The sequence below is a fragment of the Anopheles darlingi genome, chromosome 2 (assembly GCF_943734745.1).
Source record: "Anopheles darlingi chromosome 2, idAnoDarlMG_H_01, whole genome shotgun sequence".
Classification (NCBI taxonomy): domain Eukaryota; kingdom Metazoa; phylum Arthropoda; class Insecta; order Diptera; family Culicidae; genus Anopheles; species Anopheles darlingi.
Window position 1 is genome coordinate 50016903 of NC_064874.1, and position 27500 is coordinate 50044402.

Sequence of the window (27500 nt, forward strand, 5' to 3'; positions counted from 1 at the left end):
TGGGTATCGGGAAAGGATAGGGAATTGTTTACGGCGCAATAATTTCCATATGCACGCTTTCTCATATGCACAAACATGTGTTAAAATGGGTTGAATAATTTTGAAATCATTTAGTCAAACATTTAGTTATCATTGAATGAATTAGAATCGCTACCAGCACTGTTTCACCTACCTCTCTACTGGTTGCTTGTTGGATATAGAAGTTAAAAGAGGAGATTCGATGAAAGCATTATTCATCTTGTAGAATACAATATTTCGATTAATACTGGGCGCGATTGTTTTGTATGCTCTGCTCGCGCTCTGTTCGCACTCTGTCAGCGCTTGCGCCGATCATTGGCGCCTCCACTACGAACCCTTTGGGACGAGATGAGCCATCTATTCATACAACACCGATAATCGAAATCCTGTGCACCGCGCACACCTCATCGGAAAAGTCCCACAATCCTATCGCCGAACGGATGGTTGGGGCGTTTTATTTCCGCCTCAAACCATCGTTGTTGTTGTGTCCATCGTTTGCTGTTTTTGCTATTTTTAAAATGAAGAAGAACAAGAGGATGCGCCACCACGAGATTACACGGTGAAGCTCACACGCTCGCGCCACGGCGGTCGCCCAACCAGATGACCCACTCTGGCCCACAGACCTGTGCTGCTGCTGCACGCCATACGAGCGATAAACGTTTTGACCAAATGCCAACAAACGTGACCAACGGGGTATTACGGATGCCAACCGTCGACAGACAGCGAAGAACTCGATGTGCTCGATGTGCTCTCTGCACACAGCAGAGCACATGGTCCTTTTGAACGTCCTATGGCGTTAGCGAATTCGATTTAATGCTCACATACCGTTGGCATGGTTACATCCTAGACGCATGCTTTTTGACGTTCAACAGAAACGATCCTGAAACACGAGATTTGTGCTGCGCTCTTTAAACCAAGCTCATTTCGAGAACGAAAACGATATCCCCAGTCGTCGCCTTCGTATAATATCAGCGAATCATCGTACGCAGAAGATAATGTAAAACAAAGTAAATGCTTTCGTTTTGCATTTTTTTTTTCGTTTGTTTCATTCTCGTCCCGTCCTCAAACTCCCCGTCATCAGGGTTCTTAAAATATTCTCATTTGTGGCGTGGCAGCCGAAAATAGAAAATACGCAACAGAAGATGCTAGAAAAAAACAACGGTAATGTTCCCTCCCCCTTCTCATCATCATCACATGGGCTAATGATTTGCCTTTTTCAATGTTTCAAAGAAGTTTTTTGCTTGACTAATATATAGTGAGAAACATCAGGTGAGGCAGGCAGGCAGGCCAACCGTAGCGAGGGCCATGATCTTCGAAGGTTCTTCGCCGTTAAAGCTCGACACGCACGTGACACATTAGCGGCCAAACGAAGCGGCATATCATTGCAAATGTTTCCCGCCGTCACAAGTCGCTTGACATTGCCCCTTTTTTGCTCGAAGCAGAAGAAGAAGTTGGGGGAGGACCAAGACAACGACAACGACGGCACGATGGCGTCGAACCGCCGAGAGCTGAGAGTGAAGATAGACACGCAGACACGAACCAGCGTCCGCGAACAACCTGTTGCTGAGGCGTAACGCGACGTGTCCCCGGCGTTCACTAGCAACCACAACAACAACACCAACACATCATTGGCTGATTCCCTTCCGCCATTCGTTGGAAAATGAAAATAGAAGAAGGGGTTTTTGCTCCTCGCCAACAATCCGACACCGTCGAGACGACGTGTGGGATTCTCAGTTCCATCAAGCATCATCGTCAACGTCGTCGTCGTCGTCGTCGTCGCTTAACGATCACGCTCAACGCATGGGCGATCCGGAAGCGCAAACTTACTTCGCACTTCTCCGCATGCTCTCGTGTGCACGCAGTGCACGCTGCAATCATTCAAATTTCTAAAGAGTAGCGCATCGTCTACAGCGCCAAGAGCCGTGCTAACCGAGGGCTGGATTGGTGGCGCGGGGCGGCTGCATACCACACACGCACGCCGATCCAAGCGTCAATAAACTCGCAGAAGGTTGCACACGAGTGCCAGAGTCAGCAAGTGTCGACTACGACGACGACGGCGACGACCACGGATTGCAACGATGCGAGCAGGGCAACCACTGCACACAGTTACTTTGTTTACATCTCTTGGTGACTTCGCAAATCGGCTCAAGGCACGCCCGCAGCAGGCGCTGCATCAGAGTTCCGCATACATAACTGGCGTGCGAAATGATGAAACGCATTCTCGGGTTCCCGAGCTCGTCTTCCACTATAAGCTGTGCGCACTGTTCTTGGTGTGTCCAGTATATTTGATATCCGCCCATCGTTTCAGTCTTGCGTAAAGAATTGCAATAACATATGGAAGAAAAGAAAATTTAAATCTATCTTATAGATCCAACTGAAATTTGGTGAGGGTCGATAGATCAGTAGAATTTAATTACTAAATCGGAATAATTTAATTATTAAAACGGAAACGGAACGGAACGGAATCTCAATTTTTCGTGACAATCAGCGATTGGTATTCGCAAGTATGTTGTTCAACGAACACAACGACTGAAGGTGAAGGTATCTAAGAAACACGATAGGTTAGCAAACGATAACGGTGCCTTATCACTTCACAACCAGAATCGCATATTGACCCCGGAAGTGCAAATACACACACAGACATTCACACATGCTTCAGTTAATCTACCTAGTTTCCAACAGAATGCTAGTTGTGTGGTCCCCGACTTTTATACTTTATGCAAAAATAATGGGCAGTAGATCAGCGCACCAAGGCATACGGAAATGGAGCACCCGCTTAATCAAGAGCTCCGTTGGATCGTCGTCACAGGGATTAATGGTTTAGTCACGCTCGCTCACGTGTTCGCCTCCTATGTTGAGTGGAATAGAGGAAAAAGAAATCCTGCGCAGCTCCAACCGAACTCAGCCGTCACGTCAGCCGTGTTTCCGCATTTCGGTGTGCGTTACACGCCCCAGAAGCCAAAGTAACACCCCTATGGTGGCCAGTGCCGACGCCCCTCGCAAGCCAATGGCGGAAACTAGTGTTTTGCACGCCAGCAGCAGCTAGGTGTGCGTGTGACGTGTCCACCTCGTTTGTTGTTTGGCGCTGGTGATACCGGCACCTCGCACACCTCGAGGCAAACAAAAAAAAAAGTGCAGCGGAAAAAACACCCAACAGACACACACGCATACACGACTTAACGGCGCGGTGTGTGAACGACAAACGAACACGGCAGCAGCAGCAGCAGCAGCCGCCTAGAGCTGTACCCAACTGACTCTCGCACGTGATAGCGGCGTGAATGTTCTGAATGTTGTTCGTCCACAACACGCCACACCGTGCCGGTCCGTAGATTTCTTTTTTTCTATTTTTTATTACCCAGCTGCCGGGATCAGCCGCGTACGTCATGAGGGGTAGCTTAAACGATATGCCACCACTGCTGGCCTGCCTGATGGCAACTGGCCGGTGCTAAACGTACGAGCCCCTCCCGGTACTACCTCACGCCTTGCCAAAGAAGCGTTTTATCGGTTGCTGTGAGTCACATCATTTATTTCCAGTCATTTTTTTTCTATTTGTTTGATTTGTTCTAGCATCACCAACAACAGGTTTCTGCCATTCTAGCCGGATCATAGACGACGAGCCATTATTTAGCGCGATTATTGCTAAACGTCGATGAAATAGAACCATCTGATACGTGTCCACTAGGGAGGTGCTAGGGCTGTGTCGCAACTGCATCAGGTGAGATGTAATTCATGCAAAATCCGCGCAGCAACCGTTGTTCGGATAGAGAAGTACGCACACAACAGATTGCATTCCATCACGATCGAAGTGTTTGCACAAAACGACGGAAAGAGTGTTTGTGAGGAACAGAATGAGAAGGAGAATAAACTAAGGAGAATTATAGGAGGTATGGTTATGAAGAGTATAGAACTACAACCGCACACACCCCACACCCGCTCGTAACCAACCAACATTGCTGGCCGGTATGGAAGTTATAGGATCTGCGCGTTGTGAAACAGCAGCAGCAGGAATTGTGGCTCGAACCGGTTTTTTGTTTTTGCTTCCTGAGAATCGTACCAACCGAGGATCGTTCTCGATCAGTCGTCGCAGTGTTGCGTTCGTACCGGGAGAAAGGAGATGCTTGGTTTCCGAAAGCAAAACCATTTGAAAATTGAGCCAAGAGAATTACTATTCCATGTCCCAAGCGACGAAACAATTGAAAAATTAAACGATTTTTCGAGAATTATAGGTTAATGCGACGGCGAATCCAATGCACTCGTTCGAACACTGGAGGTGTACCGCTTATTAATGTAAAGATTGTCAGCAGTTTAGACGATACATTCACTAACATTGGCTATATACATGTGTGTGTGTGTCTGTATGTGCGGCTAATATTGTATTTGTCACCGCAACGACGACGAGATGGTAACAAGTAGATCTCGAACTTCCCTGTTTCCACATCACCCCACCGCCCCAACGGCTCAATCTGCTCAAGCAGATCGACGAATCCACCAGCGATCGCCGCTGCCGCCGTCATCGTCGTTGTCGTGGGCTAATAATCGGGGGAACGGAAAACGTGTTTTATTTATAGCAGAGGAGTTCAGCCACACATGTCATGTCTCGTACACACGATCCTCCCAATACACACCGCACCATCACCACAAAAAGGTGTCTCGAACGCGAATGGATACACCCCACCGCCTCCTCATCGATAGGTTAATATCGATAAAAACTATCGGGGCCCTGGGGCAGTGTGAAACAGGACGGGACGGAGGGGAATGCAGCCGCGTGCGCCTCCATCACCGTCACCACTTCGGTGGTCTCGGTTAGAGTGTCGTGACCGAGCGACTGCTGACGGTGGTAGAGAAGCAGTTGACCTTCACTACTTCCCGCTTCTTGCGCAAACCTCCCGAGCAGCGGCAGGACAGGAGAAAAAGAAGAAGTGGGAAGTATAGGGGGAGTAGTACTTTCTGAGATCCGTATGTACTTTGGAGCATGCGCCTCTCTTGCCAGTGGTTTGTATTCTCGGTGGACAGGTCGATCCACCACCTGGTCGGTAATGACGAACGCTGCCGGAGGTAGATTGGAGAGCTTTGGATAACGTTATTCTTTTCAAACTTCGCTTCCAGACAGACAGTAAGTTGGGGATTTTGGGATACAATAGATGATTGGCACGTTATCAAACTTAAGCCAAGCGAAAGCATGTTCTCTGGGTGATAATTTGATGAGTAAAGCTGCACACGATACTCGATCGATCGAGCCTCATCATGCGAGCGCCACACACCTGACGCACGTTTTTGGAGGAACCTCGGCCCCGGCCGTTCATCGCCTTGTATTATGTGTACATTTGCAATCATCGGGAGTTATATTCGTAACATTATTTGATCTCCCATCCGTGGGGCTATCCTTTCTCAATATCAAAGATTCAACAAACTTAACAAATGGTGCCCCATTCGCATGTGTTTTCACACCCTATATCTAGTCAGTTGATCGTGAAGGTTCGTGAATTCCCGCACCCAGAGATGCTAATGAGTTTCCCATTCCTTCTGCCATTGCACAGCCACGACAGTGGCGACGACATTGGCAGAAAACCGCAAACCAGCACACCAAACAGCCAAGAGAAATGTTGCCGAAGTGGGTTTCCGTTTTGTTTGCTCAGCAGCATGCATGCATGCCAGAAGCCCCCCTCCTCATGGCTGGTGCGCGGCCGTTCACGTGATACGCTGAATTCAAAGGCAGGCTGAAGACGGGGAGGGGGCGAGATGATGGTCAAGCGAGTGGCAATCCAAGGGGAAATGTTTCATTTCACCATTCCGTTCCTCATGTCGGTGAAGCGGCCACAGGTCGGCCACAGGGTGATGTAAACATTTCACCGTACCGCGCGGCTGACGGATGCAACAATTGGAGCCACCGCAGCAGCGAACGGGACACTTCCATCGCGTAAGCGAGGACACTTCCAACGAAAACCCCCTCCACATCGTTAGATTGAGCTGTGGGGTGTGGTTTGTTTGTGTAGCATCCTGGAGTGTACCACCCCCCTATCTCGTCGTCGTCGTCGGGGTCGACCATGGTGACCATGGTGACCATGAGAGAGCGCACACCGTTGTTTCTCGGACTGGCAAATTTTGCGAACACGCTTGGTTCCCAACACATGTGACCTGCGAGTCAATGCTTCGCACATGCCTTCATCGCCTCGGAACACACTCTTTGAGTGTCTCGCGATTGTATTACGGTAGCTGTTTGTAGTATCCGAGTCGATATCCAATTCACACTCGATCTCTGGTAACAGCAGTTAATTTGGCGGATTAGTATGCACGCTGCCGGTTCATAACGGAACGCAGTTGCATCGTTTCGCATGAGTCACAGCGGTGTTCGTCAACGATAATTAAAGCAGGACAGCGCTATGAGTCGGCGTGGTTAAGAGTGCCGTTAATGCAGCGCATTTAGAGTGCAAGTGAAGTTCAAGATTCGAATCGCGAACCACCCAAACACGACCTCCTTGAATACTTCTCGCTGGTGCAGAAGGGGGGAGGAGGTTTGCCGGGTTCAGGAATGCGCCAGTCACCAACGGTCCTGGGACCTGGATTTTTGTATTCCCCTACCCTACATCGCGCGCCTTGGTAGTGACGTGCATCGAGCGATTTTAAATGGCAAAAACGTGCGCCGAGCACGATCGATTCGCGCAAACCTCACGCGCGCAAACACAACCACCAACCGACCATCCACACACACACACACAAGCATTTGACTCTCGTGATAAGTGCGTAGAATTGGGTACTCGGGTACCATCCGGAACGCGAAGCCGAGTCGTAGAGCTAAACTCCACTAACACCGTCATTCAACGTTTTCATCGAAAGTAATAATCGCAGTGAGCATGGTATATCGTAATTCATGCGACTAGAAGGCGGTGGCTCGATTCAGTGGCCCTTGGAAGCACTTCCATTCACTCTTCAATCCAGCCGTGCCGCTGCCATTCTCTCTTAGCAAGCGATGACCGTTCGCGCGAACGCGGAAATCGATCGTCATGCTGCTGCCATTGGCCATACTGCTGACTGGCCCGTGGTGGCTGCTGCTGATGAAGATAGGAGCAGCGAATAATAATAAAAAGAATAAAAATAACACATCGTGGCCATTCTATTCCCCGTTCCAGCAGCAAAGACACACGATACTTGCGTCTGGGGCTTTAACACAAACGCTCCTTCCTTCCTACAAGCAGCCGTTGTGCAAAAATAATCAAAAAGCCGGCAGCAAAACGACACCACCGCCCACTGCCACCGGAGAAAACGCCCTTTCTTAACCCCGCTGTGCTTTGCTTACCAGTCTGGCGGTGTCTCCGTCGGTTTCTCAAACGTTCCGAATCTGCAAGTGGGAAGGAAGTGGTTTTCGGTCAGAGCTTGTGTATTTTGTGTATTTTTGCTAGTTGTTTTATTTTCCGCGAATAACTGGATCGCAGGCACGCGGGTCGTCCAATCTAAAGGTCGCGAAACGAATGTTGACCGACCTCCTTCTCCTCCTCCCCATAACCCTACCAACCACCAGCGACGTTACGAACGCAGAAGAAGCTTCAGAAAACCCAAACAAACTGGTTAAATGAATAAATCGACCATTTTGGGGAAGCGACGGCGACACCGCCGCCTGCTGCCATCATATCATCGATCGAGCGCAACGTGGAGAGCCCACGGGTGGTGGGTTGTGGAATCTCGTGTGATATTGTTTTTGTACGCTTCTCGCCCCATTCGTCTCGGGGATTCCTCCTATTGCCCCTCCTTCGCTCCATGAATTCCTTCTTGAATGTGACTGGCAAAAAAGAAAAGAAATTCACGCTATTAATAGCTCCTATACACCACGGCCACGGACACGCATGCGGACTCGGGATGATTTTTTGTGTGCTCTTGGGGTTGGATGTTGTTTTTTTATCGTCTTTTTTTTTACACACGAACACACGGTCAGGGTCCAGCTATCTCACCCATTTCAGCCCACCACCATCACCACACTTGAGAAGTCATCGCCGCCGGCTGGCAAACGTGCGTGCCACGAATGACGAAATTTGGTTTGGTTGTTCGTCGTCTTTTTCTGAGTTTTTATTTGCGTAAAGTACATACATGTGCTAATTTCGCTGAGCAGTTCCAGCTCCCCGTTGCCCTCTTGGTTCTTGCAAACACCATCGCGATGGAACAGGTTGTTAGAGCTGTTTGTTTCGCGAAGCAACACATTCTTCTTTATAGTATAGCAAAGTCTTTTCGATTTGTTTTGCTAGTAATAGAGCAATTACGATGCCGTCTGCTAACTTTATCAACATTTTTAGCGGAGTCACCTGTCGCCTACTGTCTTGGGTCAAGTCAGCATAATTCACGACATCAGGCGCGACAGGTAGCCCCCACATGCGCAGAGCGATCCGCACGCGATCACACCGAGAAGCGAGTTTTGGGCGGAAATCAAGACACCATCGAAAACACCGACGGAAACCCGCCGCCTTTGGCGTTTACGGAAAACAGGTGTACACACCCATCAACAGTGGCCCCCCCTGCGAGCGACCGTGTGGCTAGCTAGTGGTTACGGCATTCGCGTGACGGCAATTGGGTTACACACAACCGTGACGACGACCATACGGAGAGGAAAGGAAAATGTCGATACAAAAAGTGCACCGAAACGGGTAGCTAGGGGTGGGCATGGGAAAAGACTCCTCTAGGCAACACATGCCGGTGCACGTGACGGAAAATTTCTGCCACCCCCTTCTCCCATCCCTCCTCATACAACACCCGCCGCAGGCAGGACGACACGCATGCCCCAGAGAGTATAGTGGCATGGCGTGTCTACTCCATCGTAGCAGCCACTAAGCTGAGCCTGTGTCTGTTGATTGGATGGTGGTGATCAGTCTAGTCTAGACCGCCATGTGTATGTGTGACCAGGGAAACGAAAAAAGTTTCTCGGATGTGTTATGCTGCAACTACTTTGGAATGTACCAAGCACAGTAAATCGAACAAACACAGTAGGCACATGTCTAATCGAACATTTTGAGTAGCCATATAAAGGAAAACAATTGGTCACATACGGTCAGCGATAATGCAATCCTCCACAGTACATAGCAGGAAGATTACATAGTAAATTATTGCGTACATTTAATCCTATTCTAATCGCGGATCGAGCAGCAAATTTTCGACTTCCACTAGACAGTGAACTCCACCGGGTGATCATTTGTTTTCAGGCGGCTAGCGCCCGATCCTGTTGCTAGGCAGGATGATGGTTGCTACAATGGAGTTTAATCAGAAACCACCGTAGGCTTTAGGGAAAGATGTCATCGTCACGCTTCATCAGTGGACACGCTGCTTCGCGACTCACTTTGCCGGATTGCGGGCCTTTCTTGTAGCGATATGGCACAGAGACGAAGGAAAATTGATGCTCTTTGCTGTACCTCTATCAGTACCAGCAATCGTGTAAGGTCGCGCTCAGACCCCCAAGAGCTAGGAGTCCATCGTGTGGGATCGCCACGAGTCGTTCGGTGTCGTTCGAGATTGTTCGGTGAAAACAAATGAATAAATCTTGGTGGCCGCGCAGCTGCAATATTATCAGCGTCTGGGATGGTGGTGTCATGGTGGTTTTGTCTGATTGGCTTCGGTGTCTTTAGGCGCAGCAACGTGCGCGAAGATGGTGAGGAGTTTCGGCAGAAATGTAGCGTATCAGAAATGAAATAAAAATACCGGTAACACCTACATGTCGTATGCTGGGGGCGGTGTGGACGCTCATGCGTACAGAAATAGGATGCACGTTATAAATAAACTCGACGAGACACGATCGCGGTATGGCAGATCGGTACACTACTCAGTCAGCTGTACGGTGATGATGATGATGCTGTGCCGCTGACCAGAGCTCAATGCTACATCCTCAAAAAAAAAAAAACACGCGAACCATACGACGCAACCAATCCACCACCACCGCAAAGCATTGCGCGGTATGATATTTTGAGGATGAGAAATTCTTAATCTATCGATGTTGTCGCCACCATTCGAAGCATAACCTTTGAGAGATTTCTCGTCGCCCCATTCGTGCGACAGAGGTCGACGAATCGGTGAAAAGTGGGGATTGAAAACGGCTGACATTGAAAACTTCGAACCGAGGTTAAGACAACAACAAGCGCTCGCTACGCACAAGAGATCGTATGGGGATTGAGGTTTTTGGGGGCCCCATTTTACTAACCGACGGCATGTGTCGAGCAACGGATGCGGACACTCGAGCAACAATGAATCATCGACAGACCTGGCGCTGCTGCAGGTGCCAGAGAGAGGGAGAAGAAAAGAGAAAGAGTGGCGTCAGATACAGATAATGCGTTGCCACATAATCGTAGAAGACTATTCCTAGTTTTAAGCGATTATTGTCAAAGGAGATGAAGTACGAAAATAATACAATAACAATTACGCTCCCATAGATTCACAATGTCTCTTGTTCTCCCGAGCTGCTACGTACAGCTGTTAATATGTCTCGGCCACAACATGTCTGCATCGGATGGGTTTCACACTGTCCAGACGTGGTTGCGAATATCACAGATTGTGATCGAAATTCGAGGCAGCGCGAGTTCGAGAGCGAATCGTTGATGACCAGCCACGCACCGAAGCCGAACACGTGATATTGGCGTGACAGCATCGGGCGAGTGTGTTTGCGTCTCGTCGGTTGAACACATCTAAGTAGACGATGAAAAGTGCAAACAACGGAGCTAATAGGTTGAACGTTTGACCGAAAAGCAGCAGCTATCAATCAGATCTGTTGATGGTAAAGTCGCCCTGACCGATCACCTGACATGGCCCATCAATTCTCCCGCAATCGAGTGTCTGTGTGTGTGTGTGTGTGCGCATACCTCGCATCATCGCTTATTGGAAAGGAAATCAAGTCAGCAGCCAGCAATCGTTGGACCAGTAGCCCAGCCACACGTGATGGCGTAAACGCGTCTGTATATGGGGTCTGCGTCTCCACCGGCAGACGACTTCGCTGATGGCGTAGCCTGTTGGTGGCGGCGCGAGCTGGTCGATGTGTTCTGATCTTTCGTTTTCTTTGCTCCGTGGTTCTCCTCTTATCAGTGACAGAAATAGCATCAGCCTCACCAAACGTGGCCTACAGATGGCAGGCCGAGCGCGGGAGACTACTGCGCGACGACCCATTCCTCCTGGTCCGGCTGGACAGCAAGCAGGCAGACAGGCTGGTGGTGGTGGTGGTGGCGATGATCATCGTGTGCTCCCCCCAGCACTTGGATCCGTCGTCAGCGAAATTCTTGAACGAAGCCTACGTGACCAAGTGATTTCATTGTGTTCCTCATCCTCTCGTTATCATTTGTTCTCCACCCATTTCTCTCCACATTCGGAAGAGTGCAAGCCACCTAGAGGTCAACAGATAGTGTGTATGCGTGGCACGAGATTGTGTGGCTATATAGAGATGTCTGAGTTTTGTTGTCTCGTGGTGCTGCTGGGCGTGCACACGTTACATAGAGCTAGTTCTCCCCTAGTGTACGATTGCCCGACGATGCCGTTGGCCACATTTCGCGGTGTAAACGATCGACACAGCTTGTGCTTGTGTATGTCATCGCTTGTGTTGAGACCGCGGTTATCGGCCGACCGCCCCTTATAGCCCCGGTAAACTCTGTTGATAACCGTTGAGCCGTCGTCGTCGTGCTCATCGCTGGATGTGATGGCGCGCTGCCTGCTACTAGGCGGCCAGCCAGTGAGCCGTCCAGTATTTTCCACGCACTCAGGGCGCGCTGTCGAAGTTGTGTGTGGGACTCGCACTGTTATCACTTTGTTTGTTTGTTCTCCAATGAAGAACTGTTTCCTTTTTTCTTATTCCGTGGCTCTCTCTCTCTCTTTCCATCTTTCTCTCTCTCTGTCTCTCTCATTGTCGATCGTTAGCCGCTTATCCGAGGACCAGCTCCAAAAGAAACGACGTCTACCAACACTGTGTATCAGCGACATAAGTCATGTTACTTAGGCGTAGGGATCAGTGAGAGGTTCGAGGCAATAAAATCCCCCTGCGAACTGACGTCAGACGGCGTGGACCATATTGTCCCTAGTTCTAACGAGACTTTACGGCAGTTTAGCACGGGAAAGAAGGTAGGGGGATAGCAATCAGGTTGAACAAACAGGGAAGCAACGGACTTTGGGCGACTGACGGAATGAGCAATGTTTAATCCCTTCGTCTGTAACCAACACAGAGGCACGCACACACGTGACACTACTCTGCCTTGTTGTGTTCCCATGAGTGGAGTGTTGGGGCTTACTCTGGGCATTAGAGTGGAACCGATAATTTGTGGAGTGGATGTTAGGATAGTGGACAACAAACCAGTTACGTCGCTCCTTTCTGCATTAGGATGAGATCGTTTGCTTTCAAATTAGTCTGATAATTCAAAACATTTTTAAACGACCTTTTTGATCATGCAAGTCTCGAACCTTACCAACTTGACTCACTCGATTCACATTCTTTCAATCAGGAATTAATCTCAGTTCCAGTTGCCGAGCATATCGATCGATATAGCCACCCCAGATGGCTTTACCAAATAGTAGTTTCGTTCGTACTTCGTACTACATAAGGTTCATAGTTTATGAAATCCAATAGTACAAAAGGCTAGGCAAGCTCTACTGTTAACCTTGGCAGAGGTTAAGAAATTATCGAATCGCTCGCACTTAGCGACACGGCCTCGCCTTGCGGTGTGGCGCACATGCGGACACAAACCCAGTAGGTGGATTGTTGCTTCACCATCATGGCGCCAGTGGCCGCGTGGATGTCCGAAATAAATTCTTGAAATGTCGTGTGCCTGCTCGCCGCGGAATGCGGTCGCCGTTCCACCCGCCGCGCCGGGGTGCGGACTTACCTTTCGTATTTTAAAGAATGTGGTGCATGCCCATTCGCTGCCTCCCAGTATGCATCCATTATGCGGCGTGTGTATGGCCTACTCCTAGCACAGATGAACCGGAAAACAGCCCGTTCTCGTTCTCGTTCTCTCGGCACACAGTATCTCTGTGTAGTAGGCTGCTGCTGCTGCTGCTGCTGATGCTGTTGCACTACCGAACTACTACCGCGTGTTGTTATGGCAACCACCTGACAGAACCACCCGGGGCGGAGAGATCGAGAACCCTGGATAGCGCGAACGTACAGCACTTGTTTCCCCGATTCCTCGGCACTAACGGTGACCGCTCCACTCTACCGCGAATGGTAGGAGAGTACACGCTAGGCCCACGAAAAGAGCACGGGGATACGGATGCTCCGTGGGTCGGGAAACGGTGACAGATCCTCCTGATCTTACGCGCACATTATCACACACGATGACAAAGCGGAAGGTGAATTGGAACCTGCCGGCACTGGAAGGACTGTTTTGGTAAGCTTGATTTTCTTCTTCTTCTTTTTCTCTGTCCTCCGAAATCAATTTCACGCTGTTTGGCGAACGGTTAGCGTCCACTCTCTTAGCCGAAACGCCGGTATCGATACGGTGGAACGGTCGATCGAGTACGCGGTGGTGGTGGTTGGGCCTGTTTCCGGGGTCGATGGTGATGAACGACGGTGGCGCTGGTGATCGTCGTCGTTGGTGTCGTGCCGTGCGGTACTGTTTTACGCGTACCCGACCGTCCCTCTATGATATACCAGACGGAACAAAAGTGAGTGTAGCGTGGTTTACGGAAAAACGAGCGGACGCGCTTGTTATTATCGAGCAGAAGCGAGTTGTTGCCGATGGCCGCCACCTTCTTACACATCAAATCCACTGTTGGAGGAATTTTCGAAATGAAACAAAACGATAGGCGGGCGGAATGATGGGGGCCCGCGTCTGCACCGGAAACGTCTAGAATCGGGGTCTGTGTTTTGGCTGCCCGGTAGCAGTAACAGAGTACCACGTACACCTTCTGCCTTCGCGGTTGCCACAAAAAAAACTGGCCGCAGTAAATCCTGCTCTTTCTCGAATCGCCTGTGGGTCGCACCCACGCCTCCCGATGATAGGATGCCTCACTACCTGGCAACTAGTATTTTCTCCACCTCTGCTGCCACTTCTCAAGCACACGCACTACACACACACACACACACACGCGCAAACACACACACACACACACTCTCTCTCTCTTGCTTTGGTACACTCTTATCGAGCTACTATTTTATGATGTACTTGACACTGGAATTCACGAAAAACTTATACATGAAGGCGGTTTTCGGAGAGTAACCGACGGAGCAGAGGACTAATGGGGGGGGTGGCTGCAAGCTACTGGAATACCACCGGCGTTTGCTTATCCCGAATACACCCGAATTTCTCGCGCACAAACGCACTGGGCCGTGTAAATGCACTTTGATCGGTTTCGCTGCTGGTTAATTTGCAACACAACGTTCACGCGTTCACCACTGCTGGCTATCTTGCGTATCAAATGGATTACTACTGCTACGTTGGCTGGTTGGCTGGCTGGGTTGGGGTGGCACCACCGGTGGAGATGTTCGATGCTGCTCAATGCTCGAGATGTGCGCGAGAGAAGAAGCGCGCGATGAGCTACTGCTGGGGCTGTTTGTGTTTCTCTCCTGTTGCCTGCTTGTTTAGCCCACAAAACCGCTCTTTGGCTCCGCTTGTTACCACTTGCTTGCTGATTCGATTCGGCCAAAAATAGCCCGAGAAAACGCACACACAATCACGCGCAGTCAGGAGGCTGATGATGATACCACCTTTAGAGCTTCGGCTCAATCAATAATCTCACATTTAGCTAGACCCTTTTGCTGGTCAACTGCGCTGCTAACAATTGGCGATGCCCAGGCACCGGAAGCGATGATCTCAGATCGTAGAACGTAGGATATTATGCATAAGCATAAGCGGGAAGACGGACACGGGATCGTGTCTCAGCATAGACTGCACTGACGGAAGGACTGACGTCGACGATTACTGGCTTGTAACAATGGCAACGGCAACGGCAACTAAAGTGTTAACGGTACTCCGGGAGCAACACGTGCACTACTCGGCTATGCGACTGAACCGCTTGAAATCCACAGATCGAAAGAGGCGTGCGCCCGCGAATGTCATTACTAAAATACCTTGCCACCAACACACGCATGCTCTGCTCCGGCCGCGAGTGAGCGAGCGCGAGAGAGCGAGAGTACAAGAGCGAGAGCGAAACCGAACGGGACAGTCGGGCCCTACTCAACGGCTAAAGGAAGGGGGAGAGGGGGTCCTGGATGGTGGTCGTCTCCACTGCCACCGGCGAACCAATAAAGCGGTGCGTCTGTAGTGGTGCCGTTTAGGGGAAAGGGGAATGAGAGGAAGCGGGGAGCGAGTGGAGCCCCCCTCCCCTCCCCTACCCTCTCAATGGTATCGTCTCGTTGTTGGAGGAAAATGTGGAAAATAACGTGACTTCCGCTACGTAAGCGCCACCTCGCCTGTCTCACGTTCCTGTCCGCGCTTCCGGCGGTGCACGTTTCTGGTACCGATATGTTGGCGGCTGTGGCGTTGGCCAACTGCTCACTCACACCGGTTAGCATGGCAGCAGAATCATTCACTTCTCGCATGTGACCGCGTGTCACGCCACGCCAGACAGACGGAGGCGGGCCCGGTATGGTATGCGAGCAAACGGTGAAGCAGACGAAGCCAACGCAGACGATGGAGCAAGAGTTAGGTACTGATAAGAAAACAGATTGTGGATTGTGAAGGAAAATACATGCATCGTGTACCCCACAGGAGAAGGAGGAGGACTAGCGGCAGGAGCAGCAGTGCCCGGAGAATGTAAGGTATTTTCCAATAGATCGCATAGTATCGCATTATCCGATCCCGGGGATCCACTTGTTTGGTTTCCATTGTCTCCGATCACGAGGATGTGCACATCGTTCCGCGATAAAAGGTCACGGGAAGGAGTGGGTGTGCTGGGAGCATTCAGAAACACTACTCCTTCCTAAGTTCGTTTGATGACCTTTCTTGTGGGCACTGTGTTATGCAAACGGAACGGGCGATTGCGACTGGCCCTCGCCTGGCTATATAACAATTGTAGGCATTAAGCCCGTCGAGGGTATTGATAACACGTGCGCCTAGTACCGTAAGTACCATCGATCCAACTAACCGAGTTGCCAAAACGTCGATCCAAAGGGCAGGCAATATGACCGTTGCACACGTGCGCAATCCGTGATTTACAATGTCGCTGCCCGTAAGGACCATTGGCATTGCTAGAGCGTATGACGCTTCCAGCGCTTGATCGCAATACCGCGGTAAATAGAAATGAAACCAAAAACAAAAAACATATCTCGGTAAACAGTCGCCATCGTTGAAAGTGCTGATTGGGCAGATGAGTAAGCGAACAAATTGCGCGGTTTTCTTTCGGTTTTTATTTCTAAAGTAATTGTCACATTTTCATAAAGACTCTACGATAAACCGGTGAATGGTGCAGATGTGCAAAAGTGGTCTCATGGGCATTCCATCGCAAGCTGCATCAATAACACGCAAAACTGTGATTAACGGAATCTTGTCTCGAACACCAGCGGGCTCGGCGTATGCATAGTTCGCTAACGTGGCAGGCAGTATATGCCTCATCGAGGTCGTCGCTCTCACGGCTGTCCGATGAGTCAAACAACGTGCATGTCAATATCGATATGTTGTCTGACCGAAGAATGGCATGGAATTGATACTGTAACCTTCTAGGATAGCTCTGGGGAGGGATAAGGGATGAGTAACTGGAATGGACGTGTTGGTATTTGGCTCTAGTTGCACTAGTTGCAGTAAAGATGGGTCATCGATGGTAGTCATGGCATACTAGGCCTGTCGGCTCGCTTGTTACTTAGATCTTCAGTTTTGACGAACACTTCACACGGATCACTGTTCGAGAATTTCAAAACGACTGGCCATCGGAATCGGTGTTTGTGTAGGAACGGGTCTGTGATGATAGATGGGTGCTTTATCATCACTCAGCAACGTCATCAACCAGATTGGAAGATATTTGTCCCAAATGGGCCTAAATGTCACATGAGTCAAATGTACCCCCTTCACGTGCCCTCGTGATCTGCGATAGCAATTGATTACCGCTGGTGATAAGAGCTACCGGTGCACACTAGGAATTCCCAGTGAAGATAAGTGTCTACCTATCGCCTGTCCTGGAGTGAATGATTAACTAGGACTTAGTATGTCTGTGTGTCAGCATTACGTTATCGGATGCCAACAAATCAGTAGCACAGGTTTTCTGAAAAAAAAAATTGAAAACCCCTAATACTAAATCGATAATCAAATATTATTTGATGCAAGGTACTTTAAAAAGACAGGTAGCTTTATCCAGAACAAATCCCCGATTTTATTTTAGAAAAAACTTCAGAGTTTGACATTCACGGGATGGTGGGATGTTTACTTCGGGAACGCTCTTTTCGGAGCTGTTTTCGCTTTTCCGTGGTATTACGACAGTTAAAATTCACGAAAAGTGGCAGGAAAGTTGAAGTTTATGCAAATATTCCCAAAATTCTTTCAATAGTTTCAATATGGTATCGGTCCGTAGGTCTTGCCACCCGGCCTAGAACAAGAGCTAGCTAGCGTTCCTGGACCGTGCTCACTCGCTGTAAAACACAACTCGGTCGCTCGAATGATCTTAAATCGAGAGATGAATCATTTAAACATTCGAAAAAGAGTGAAATCAAGTACTTTCCCTGATAAAACCACCAAACTTGCCCACATCTTCTTCTTCTTCTTCTTGAAACTCACGTGGTTTTGTTGATAAAAAGCGCCCTGCTATGAATGTCAAACAAATTGAAAATGGTGACCTGTCAAAGCGGTTAAGATGCTACCTGTCTTTTTAAAGTACCTTGATTTGATGTTAACTTTCAACATCCACCTGCAGCAGGGGAAGCGACCGCTTTTGTTGCGACTTCTTATTCTGTTCCTTTATCCGCATCAATTGCAACTTTGTACTCCCGATATGTTGATCCCTTAGCACCGCTACCACGAATCGGCGTACTGTGTCGCCCCCTGGACCGCATTCTCCCCTAATGCTGGTACATTAAAAGCTTAGCCTACGCGGTCTCTACCGAGAACGTGACGCGCAAAACGAGGAAATCGGATATCTTAATAAAAAGAAGAAAAAAAAACCAAGACTAAAAACAAGAAACGATGGAAAGATAAACCCCAGACACCGGACCATAATGCCCGGCGCACTGCACGTGCTCGCACCGCGTTCCCGGCATTGTTGTTGTGTGGGGCCGCTTGGGGTGCTATGGCCCCAAGCGGTCCCACATTGGCACGACACATCATCGATGGGTCTGAGAAAGAGAAGAGGAAGAAAAAAATCCGCTCACAGAAATACAAAACACGTTCTTTCAATGTCACGTAATGTCATTTACCTCTTTGCTGCTTTGTGCAAAAGTGGTTTCTACCGTTTTGATCGGAAGCGGCCCGCAGACGCTGATAGTTTGCGTGTCCAGATATTAAGAGTGCGATCACCACAAAAAACTTGCTAGCCATTCATTGTAAAAAACCACTAAAAATGCCGACCACAACCCCCGTTAAGCTAGAGACAGGATAAAGATAAATATCTTCGACCAATTAATAGGTGCTTCAACACTAAAAATACTACAGGGATAGAAAACGAATAATTTAGCACTGCTTAAACGGAGCCTAGCTTTTCTCAATCGTCTTCCATATACCAGGTGTATGCATATGAAACCGCCCTCCGTGTTCTTATAGCTATATCTCAGCCAAATGGAACCGTAGAACCGTTCTCAATGTTTCATTTTGTTCGTTCGGCATCTGTTAATCAAAATCGGTGCGCAATAGTTCTAATTTCACACTACAACCAATATTTTCATTGTGTACAAAATGGCAAGTTCCGTCCTTAAAAACTGCAAAATGCCGACATCGATCATTTTCTGCCTCTATTTTCAAAATTAGGCGATAGAATCGCATCAAATGCTTATCGAAGCTTATGGTTAGCATGCTCTTTATGAAACATAGTGCAAAGAGTTGTTTAAAAAATTAAAAAATGGCGATTTTGATGTGACAAACGAAAATCGCGAAAAACCACCAAAAACTTTACAAGACACCGAATTGCATTCCGTATTGGGCGAAACGGTTATTAGTGAGTTATACAAATAACACTTAATCGATTTGGATCGTGAAATCCGCATAAATCGACCGGAATATCGAAATTGATAAAACAGACCGATTTTGCTCGATGAAAATGCTCCGCCACACCGCGGAAAACCGGCCAAGAAGACTATACAAGACCTGAATTGGGATCATTTATCGCTTGCGGCTTACTCACCAGACTTGGCTCTGTCGAATCAACACTCATTTGCATCGTTGGGACAGATCCTGGCCGAGCAACGCTTCCATTCTTATAAAAGTTCGAAAAAATCGACCTGTAATTGGTTCGAAACAAAAGATCGACTTTTTTTTTGGCGAGGTATTTGTAAATTGCCTAAAAGATAGGAAAAATGTATAGCTAACTATTGCCATTTCTTTGAAGAATAAGAGTTTCTCCATTTTCGTAGAATAAACATTTTTTCTTGATAAAAAAAAAAGCGGTTTCATATGCATACACCTGGTATTACTCGTGTTGTTGGTTCAGAATGCATACAAAAACCGAATGTTGTTGAAGGTGTGGCCAACACGTTCATGTAGCCTGATTTCAGCGACTCGTGGTCAACCACGTTCCGCAGGTTGACAACCGTGATTCATCTAGCCTCGCGTCTGCAGGAAGCCAATCGCAACATTTTTGTGCAGCCAGCCATTTATTTTTTTTAACTGCATTTTCCATGAGTTTAGCAACGTGAGCAACCAGCCCGCGCAAGGCAAATGTCAAATGGCCAGATAAAGGTGGTTTGTTGCGTAGTCGCACCTGCTGGGTGTGCCTCGGTAACAATGCTCGAATTGTGCACTGCCACGTGCACGTGACGTCAATATCGATCTCTATCATAGGATGGGTTGTTCTGGCTGGGGTATCAGTTACAGGGTAGAAGCGAATTTCTCTCTCTCCTGTAACAAGTTTCCTCCGCGGGTGTCGGCAGCCACTTGGTGCTGCGAGAAACGTGGTTTAGCATGTGGCTGAAGTCGTTGCGACACAAAATTACGCCAAGCTTGAGCTGATCCGAAGCTTTGGATTTGAAGAGTCTGCCCTCACACGGGTGTGCCACGTGTGCATTACTTTGCAGCAAGAACGGTAATAGAATCATTCAAAAGTGCTTCACCGCCTCTGACCATTATCAAGCGCCTCCTCATTTGCGGTGTGAGGTTCGTTTTCGATGATCAGAGCAATGGTTTACAACAACTTCTCCAGCTTGTTCCTTGATAAGGCAAGCCGCGCCTCTTGTCTCGAAAAAATATTAGTGAAAATCCGGTCAATTTTTTTCCGATAACGGCTACCACTGATTGCAACCGGATTTATCGGAGTGACTAGCGCAACTCGCAACCAGATGTTTACTCCTTAGTTAGCGGTACATGTCAGGACTTTCGGGTTTATCTTTATCGAAGCTCCAAATACTGGCAGACTCTTTGTGGTTCGTGGAACACGTGATCAATCGCGATTGTATTTTTTTGTAACGTATTGTGATACGCTTGTTTTTTTTTGCCTAATTAAATGTTATGGTATTTTTGATTTTATTTAAGTTCTTAATTTGATAGCCTTAAGATTGTCAGGAATGTGGCTGTGTTGCTCTAGTCATTCGAAAAATGTTAATGGTGTCTCGAGCACGCACTTTAACATCGGTGATTTTGCACACGAACACGCGGACATAAGCGGTTGATCTTGTTTCAATTGAAATAAAAATCGATCCACGTGCCTGGTTACAATTAGGCGAAGGTTGAAATTGGGCAAAAAGTTGCCAGCCATATCAGTGTCCGGCGTGTGTTCACTATCTAGCTTCTTATCAGGCAAACATGGACCCAGGATGACTAGACGAAATGTTGTGTTGAGATTCGATGCTGAAAATACGGCCAGACGTGTTACACAACCCGTCGGTAATTCTAGTAATTTGCAGAAGTTAAACAATAAACTAAATAAGTGAAGTTTGTACATGTTGTAAAAAAATGGATTTACTCTGCCGCGATTTGGTACTTTCTTGGATGATCTTGGGTCTTAGGAATGTAAATTAGATCAGTAAGAAAGACAATCACGTCACTGACTAGCAAGAACAAGCCAGGCAGTAGGCCATGAAACCGAATCCTTCATTTTGTATACGGTACCGGTCACGTGTAGGCCCGCGTTAGAATGCGCATAACGACCAACAATGTGAACCATCACCAACCTCGTTTTACTTGGCAATTTTCACCCGCGGCCCCTTACCTAGAGCCGATTACCTACGTTGGTTCGCTGTGGTTAGCACCCGGCAACCATATGCTTCTTAACGTGATGTTACGGAAAAGGCGAAACCCACCTCATTCGTCCTATCATGCGTTCTTCTCAATACTCCCATCCCTACAGTCGCGGTCGTGTTAAGCAATGTGCGCTATTACTGTACTTGACGATATGGAGTCCTTCAGGGTTTACGATCAAACAATTAACACAATCAAACAAACTTCTTTCCGTAATAAACATTCCACTTTTATAGCTATAAAGAAAATTTTTGTTTTATAAACAAAAAATAACATTAGCAATGGCAACCGAAGAGAACTTTGGACCCAGGAAACATCTACAATGTATAGGGGTATTATTCAACAAGGATTAACTTCATTGCTTTAGTTCTTAAGGTAAAATATCAATTAAGAATACCCAGGGTGCTGACTCACAGGAGGGCAGCTAATTCAAGCAATCCTCTTCGAACAATCGACTGTTATTGATGTCACTTATCAGTTTCATTTGTGTCCAAATAACAAATGGATGATTAAGTTAGAAGTTCTTAAAATAGCACTACAATCTCGAGACCAGTGCCAAGTAAACTCGGCAAGCCAGCTTTGATACATCTTTGTAGCATGTGCGAACGCTGAAAAAATCATAGCTTGAAGAATCTTGTTTCTCTTAAATTATCAATCTGGCTTAGAGATAACCGCTATCAGGGCACCATTCTTGGTGCGTTTATTTTAGCTACAGAGGTCCGATAAGAACTATAGAAAAGTAGATCAACTGAGACAAGTTTGTAGGAATTTCGTGTCTAGTCTTCAATTTTGTCTAGATTTTCAATTTTGTCGGAGAAAGAAAGAACGGTGTGGAACGGTATTTGAGGGGAGGTATAGGAATCCTTCACGTCAGGAAATAGCCAAATAGAACCCTAGAACACAGCTTGTTTGCCCAAATCTGTGATCTGTGACCAAACCCTTTCCAAATCATAAATATTAGGCAACAAATTTGACTTTGCCAATCATGAAGAAATGATTTAGAAAGGGTTTGGTGGTAAGATGATGATTTGGATTGGGAAACGGATTTTGTAGACACTCTTTACCCTGTATCGGTGCACCAGAATGCAGCATTGATGGTTGTCATCATCACCACCATCGATCAATTTGATCTTCATCTCTCTCAGCGTGAGGTTTAGCGTTTACTCAAGGTTTACTAAAGTTTGATAATTTTTATATATTTAATAACCTTTTATTAGTTTAGGATGTAATAACCTCCATGTCCCTTTGTGTTTCTGTGTTCTAAAGCGATTTAAAGATGGTCGAAGGAGGCCCCAAAGTAGTGCAGGGGAGAAACCGAGCGGTTGGCTTGGCGTTTATTCCGTGCTGCGGGGCTGCGGAAGGTCCTCAGAGCGGTGTCCAGCGGGATGGTGTTCGTCCTTCTGGGGCCAGGGTTTTGGTCCGAGGCGTGTGGAGGTCCCTTAGAACCGATCGATCTCCGCCTGACTTTGGGGTACTTTTTTACTGCCCTTGAAATCCAGAACAAGCCTTGCCGTACCCAGGAAGCGGTCTCTCTGGTATGGCCAAAGTATGGTGAAAGGGTTGAGAATCCTTTTTCGTTGTTCCTTGGCCTTTTTGGGGATCTTGCTATAGCACCCCCTCCCGCGGGGAGAGCCAGATGGATAAATAAAAAAAGTATGGCCAAAAATAAAAAACGTTCAATCCCTCAATCTTTCAATCCCTCAATTTTTTGAGGACTTCTTGGTGAGTTTGGTGAGTTTGATCAAACGAGCCTCTCCCTCTCTCGCACGAAGAGTGAGCGAGAGGCGACATTTATATTAACTTATACTTACGGGTCGAGAAGTTCGGTAGATTTTTGCACGTTAGTTTTCGTCACTTTTTGCTCTTTTTGCACGTTTTTTAAAAGTTTAAGCTCAGACTTAGAAGAAAACATTGGAAATCCAATATCCAGAAAGTGACTATGTGAAAAAAATTTCCGTTTTCACGCAGTACTCCATGGTAATAAAATCAACTCTACCCTCAAAACCACCCCACGTGAAAAACGGCTATCAAAAACCACCAAAACATACCCAAACCGAGGAAGTTGCGAAAAGTTGAGAAACCTTTTCTATTTAACCCGGATAGAGCAAAATCGAACTACAGCTGAAGACGGTTCATCGTAGGGCACAGGTAAAGTACCAATAATGTTATACTTTCGTGGAACCCTTCCTTACTTGTTGAGTTATGTAACCATAACTTGCGGGCTTACGAATTAATGGAGTTTTCCTTTGCCTTTTCAGCGCTATGGGTAATACGGTATCGGCAGCGGAGCTTGTCGCTTCGAACATTGTTCCTAACACGGCAACAAAAGCAGAAGAACCGGCACTACCGAAAGGCCATCCACCCGTTGGCGATAAACATGGCATGACGGGAAATCCGCCTCCGGAGTGTCCGATGCATCAGAAGCAAGAGATCAAAGAACAGCCGGTGCTTGTATCAGAATGCCCGGTTAAGCATGACGGTGGCGATGTTAACCCGCTGAACATGATGCCTCCCGCTAACCAGAATCCATCACCGGGACAACCGTTCCCGTTACCGACCGATCGACAGGTATCGACGATCCCGAAAGCCACCACCGATGGTAAGCAGGAGTTCTGGGTGTATCCCAGCCAGCAAATGTTTTGGAATGCCATGCTCCGCAAAGGGTGGCGCTGGGAAAAGGACGATATTGCGCCGAAGGATATGGACGATATAATCAAGATACACAATGCCAACAACGAGCAAGCTTGGCAGGAAGTGTTGAAATGGGAGGCGCTACATGCACGCGAGTGCGGCAATCCTCGCTTGAAGAGCTTCGGAGGAAAAGCTACGGATTTCAGCCCGAGAGCAAAAATCCGAAACATGATGGGATACGAACTGCCCTTTGATCGCCATGATTGGATCATTGATCGCTGTGGAAAGGATGTGCGATATATCATCGATTACTACGACGGCGGAATGGTTGATGAGAAGTACAAATTCGCGCTGCTCGATGTAAGACCGGCAATGGATTCGTTTGAAAACGTTTGGGATCGCATGAAGGTGGCCTATATGAGATGGAAGTTTGAGCTGGAAGACAAAATCAAAGAGCTGAAGAATTAACGCACCGTTAAGTACGCCATAGTTCTGTGGATTCACCTTTTGCATAACTTTAAATTAACTCCCTTGCTATTTTAAGGACTATGAAACCGGATTAGCCAGATGCGTGTTCGATATTCGAAATAAACGTAGACACTTTTTTGCTTTTTAAGTTATCGACCATCCCGTTGAAAAAGGAATAAAGTAATCCTGAACCAAAAAAGCTCGTTCTTGGTAATTAAATCCGGGCATCCGGGTATCGCCAGCATCAGACACAGCCCTGCACAGCTGTCATCGGGAAATCTTTGTTTACACTTTTTGCCGGGGCACGTTTTGGAGAGAAAGAACGACCGCGTGGATTTCGATTTTAAGAAATATCTTGAATTTACACCATGGACGGTGTAGGACAACTACTCAACCCAATCGTACAGGCCGGAAACGATAGTTTGCTGTCCTTGTTTCTGAATAATCTGGATGAACATCAAACCTTTTGGACCGACGTGAGTACTGGAACAGCCAACCCGAGGCCCGGTGTCTGATTTCGTCCCTCCGATACCTCTTCTTTTCAGCCTAAAAGTGACCTAGAGACCATTTTTTCCAAGATAAGTGCTCTGTTGGCCAACGCTGCCACGCGGAATCATGCTCTCAAAACGCTTCACTTCATGCTGCCGCACTGTCCGCTGGAAATCGTCGAAGAAAAAGCGCAACACTATATCACCGTCTGCGAAAAGGTGTGCAATTTGCACAAATCGCCGGAATCGATTACACTGGTGTACGCCGTGTTGAAGCAACTGTTGCTGCATTCTATCAATTCCGCCGAACTACGCAAACTTATCAGTAGCCACTTGTCCACTTTCATCTTGCACCCGCTTGGAACAAACTTCGAGGCGTCTGCCAATCCCCATTTCCTAACCGTTCTGGAAGTGGCGATGCGCCATTATTCGGGCGTTTGTGGTGCACTTAAAACACGAATTGAACAATTCCTGTACAGTCTAGCAGATGCGACCGATCCGCAAACGGTGCTCGGTACGGCCACGTGTATGCTGCTGCTGCAACAGATTCGCGGCGGAGGACAACACGGTACTTTGCACAAGAAAACCTGGGAAGAGTATTACGGCAAGCTGGTGGATACCATTCACGAGCTGCTGAACAAAGTTTTTGCCCATACGCCGGAAACATTTGACGAGCAGACGAATCTGGAGTGTCTGAAGCTGCCAGCACTCCCGCCAACGAACGATCCGCTACGTACAGCTCAACTTGTGGTCGTTCGTGTTAACAATCTGATCGTCTGGCTGGAGCATGCCATCGTCGGTGCTTATGCTGTACCGAAACCGATCGCACCGTTCAAGGCATTGAATTTGGTGCTGCGTGGTTTATCGGTTACATGTGGAGCGATGAGCAAGAATGCGATAACGGAGAACGTTGCCTTTGGAACATTCCTCCCTAGGATTCAGCGCTCTTTGCTAGGTGTCCTGGATGGTCTGATAAATACGCTTGGTTCACATATGCTCATCTTTGCTGAACTGATTTGTGATGCCTTTGTGAAGTGTCTCAGGGCTACGCAAAACGTACGACATGGGGCTACTGGACAAAAAAAGAGCTTCACGCAACTCAGAGCTAAGGTATACGAAAGTATTGCAGTGTGGTGCGAGAGAATGAATTATGGCAGTAGCATCGAGAACGCAAACGAACAGATCCTGGAGCATATTGTACGTGACATCACACCCTTTGTGGGTGAGGTAACGCTCAAGATGGATGCCAATAGCCTGAAGCGTCTCTCCTCGAAGGCAAAGAAGAAACTGCAAAAGGAAAGGAATGCAGCGACGGCACTGAATCAAGCGCACTCCAACGGAGCTGTCTATGCGGAGAGAAAAGAGCAGCTGATCGATACAGGAAACGAGGAACTCTGTCGCGAAGCTTTAAAATGCTTGACAATTGTTTTGCAATCTGCCGGATGCTTCATCAAGCCGGTTACCCATAAGCTGCTACAGGAAAGGATTGTTCCATTGTGCTTTTCCCTCGTCACTACCAATCAAAGCACTCGCGGATTGTACCGAGATGCCAACACACGCATAGGATTGTTACGCAGCTTTGCTGCACTCATCACCAATCCGCATCACCGTTGTCCACCGCCGTTGCAATATGCTATGCACATATTTACCTCACTTCGAACAGCCGATCCAAGCGTAGAAGTTCGTTCAGTTGCAGGCGAACTAGCCCGCTCAGCTGAGTTGATTATTCACCCTTGGAAGGAAACGTTGTACTTCCCGGTGGAGCAGGCTAGCATCAAGGAGGCGCTGACCAACAAGGAACGCCAACCTCTCGCGAAGGTGTTGCTGGAAACTGAAGCTCCAATCGTTACGGAAATCATGAAAGCGGCTAAGCTTTCGCCATCGAAACAAACGCCTGAGCAGGTGATTGAAGTAGATGACATGGCAGACGATAGCGAGGGAGAAATAAATGAATCACTTGCTGTGACGGAAGGAAGCGAAGAATCGGAAGACCATGGCCATGTGGATGAGATCACCGATGAACCAGAGGGATGGGTTGAAGAAGTTAGCAACGCATCGAACCATCAGGTCGAGAAGGTAACAACGAATGGAAGCACTGGTGTGGTGAACAACATGGAATCTTACAATGATGGCATTATACATGCTTCAACGCCGGAAGACAAACTCGCCGAACCTTCAATTGTGTCCATAGAAGATAGCGATGAGGAGCAGCAGCCAACCCCCAACATTGCTGACGCTGACGGCGATGATGATGATGATGTGGTGGAAGTACCATTGGACGAAGAATCGGGAACTGGTAGTACCACCTCTGGGGGTAAAAAGCATTCTTTAACCCATGAGTCGAATGGTACTCCAAATAAAATGGCCAAACTTTCAGAGGCTGAGAGCGGTAACGACAAAGCAAAAAATGTAGACGATATTGTCGCAGAAATGGTTGCAGAGTTTGTGGATGAACCGTAAGGAGTTGAAATGTAAGTTAACATAGAATTGAATAAACAAATTCTGTAGCTCAATAAATGCTACAAAGCCAGCGGAGTTGTGTTGACCTTTCTCGAGGTTTCGCTAGTAACTATAGTTTTAGCTTAATTGACTGGATCAACCGGACTGGCACCGGATGCTGCGTTGTACAAAGCCGTTAAATTTT

At 47.8% G+C, this 27500-nt stretch overlaps 3 protein-coding genes across 4 annotated transcripts in view; 2 read left to right on the forward strand and 1 right to left on the reverse strand.

The window, feature by feature from the left end:
- Nucleotides 1–14993, reverse strand: part of LOC125952601 (transcription factor cwo) — a 19550-nt gene extending 4557 nt beyond the window's left edge. Inside the window, exons 1-2 of one of the 2 annotated variants that reach the window (XM_049682174.1) lie at nucleotides 12846–14993; nucleotides 7313–7354 (exon numbers count right to left, since the gene is read on the reverse strand). In XM_049682174.1, the coding sequence (XP_049538131.1) occupies nucleotides 7313–7354; nucleotides 12846–12904 (101 nt within the window). In that variant the 5' untranslated portion in view covers nucleotides 12905–14993. The remainder of the gene's footprint in view (nucleotides 1–7312; nucleotides 7355–12845) is intronic. The other variant, XM_049682175.1, reaches the window with a different exon arrangement.
- An 8087-nt stretch (nucleotides 14994–23080) lies between these two features.
- Nucleotides 23081–24543, forward strand: LOC125952608 (holocytochrome c-type synthase). The gene is made up of 2 exons (XM_049682184.1): nucleotides 23081–23417; nucleotides 23528–24543. Exon 2 carries the CDS (start codon nucleotides 23532–23534, stop codon nucleotides 24366–24368), a length of 837 nt encoding a protein of 278 aa, XP_049538141.1. The 5' UTR covers nucleotides 23081–23417; nucleotides 23528–23531; the 3' UTR covers nucleotides 24369–24543.
- A 129-nt stretch (nucleotides 24544–24672) lies between these two features.
- LOC125952598 (proline-, glutamic acid- and leucine-rich protein 1-like) lies at nucleotides 24673–27381 on the forward strand. The gene is made up of 2 exons (XM_049682166.1): nucleotides 24673–24844; nucleotides 24914–27381. The coding sequence occupies exons 1-2, from the start codon at nucleotides 24737–24739 to the stop codon at nucleotides 27314–27316; spliced, it is 2511 nt and encodes an 836-aa protein (XP_049538123.1). The 5' UTR covers nucleotides 24673–24736; the 3' UTR covers nucleotides 27317–27381.
- The last annotated feature ends 119 nt before the right edge of the window (nucleotides 27382–27500 follow it).

Bases quoted from the DNA above. Each gene is read 5' to 3' on its own strand.
- LOC125952598 (XM_049682166.1), top strand. From the start codon at position 24,737: ATGGACGGTGTAGGACAACTACTCAACCCAATCGTACAGGCCGGAAAC. The intron at 24,845-24,913 runs GTGAGTACTGGA...TCTTCTTTTCAG, and splicing joins ATCAAACCTTTTGGACCGAC to CCTAAAAGTGACCTAGAGAC.
- LOC125952608 (XM_049682184.1), top strand. From the start codon at position 23,532: ATGGGTAATACGGTATCGGCAGCGGAGCTTGTCGCTTCGAACATTGTT.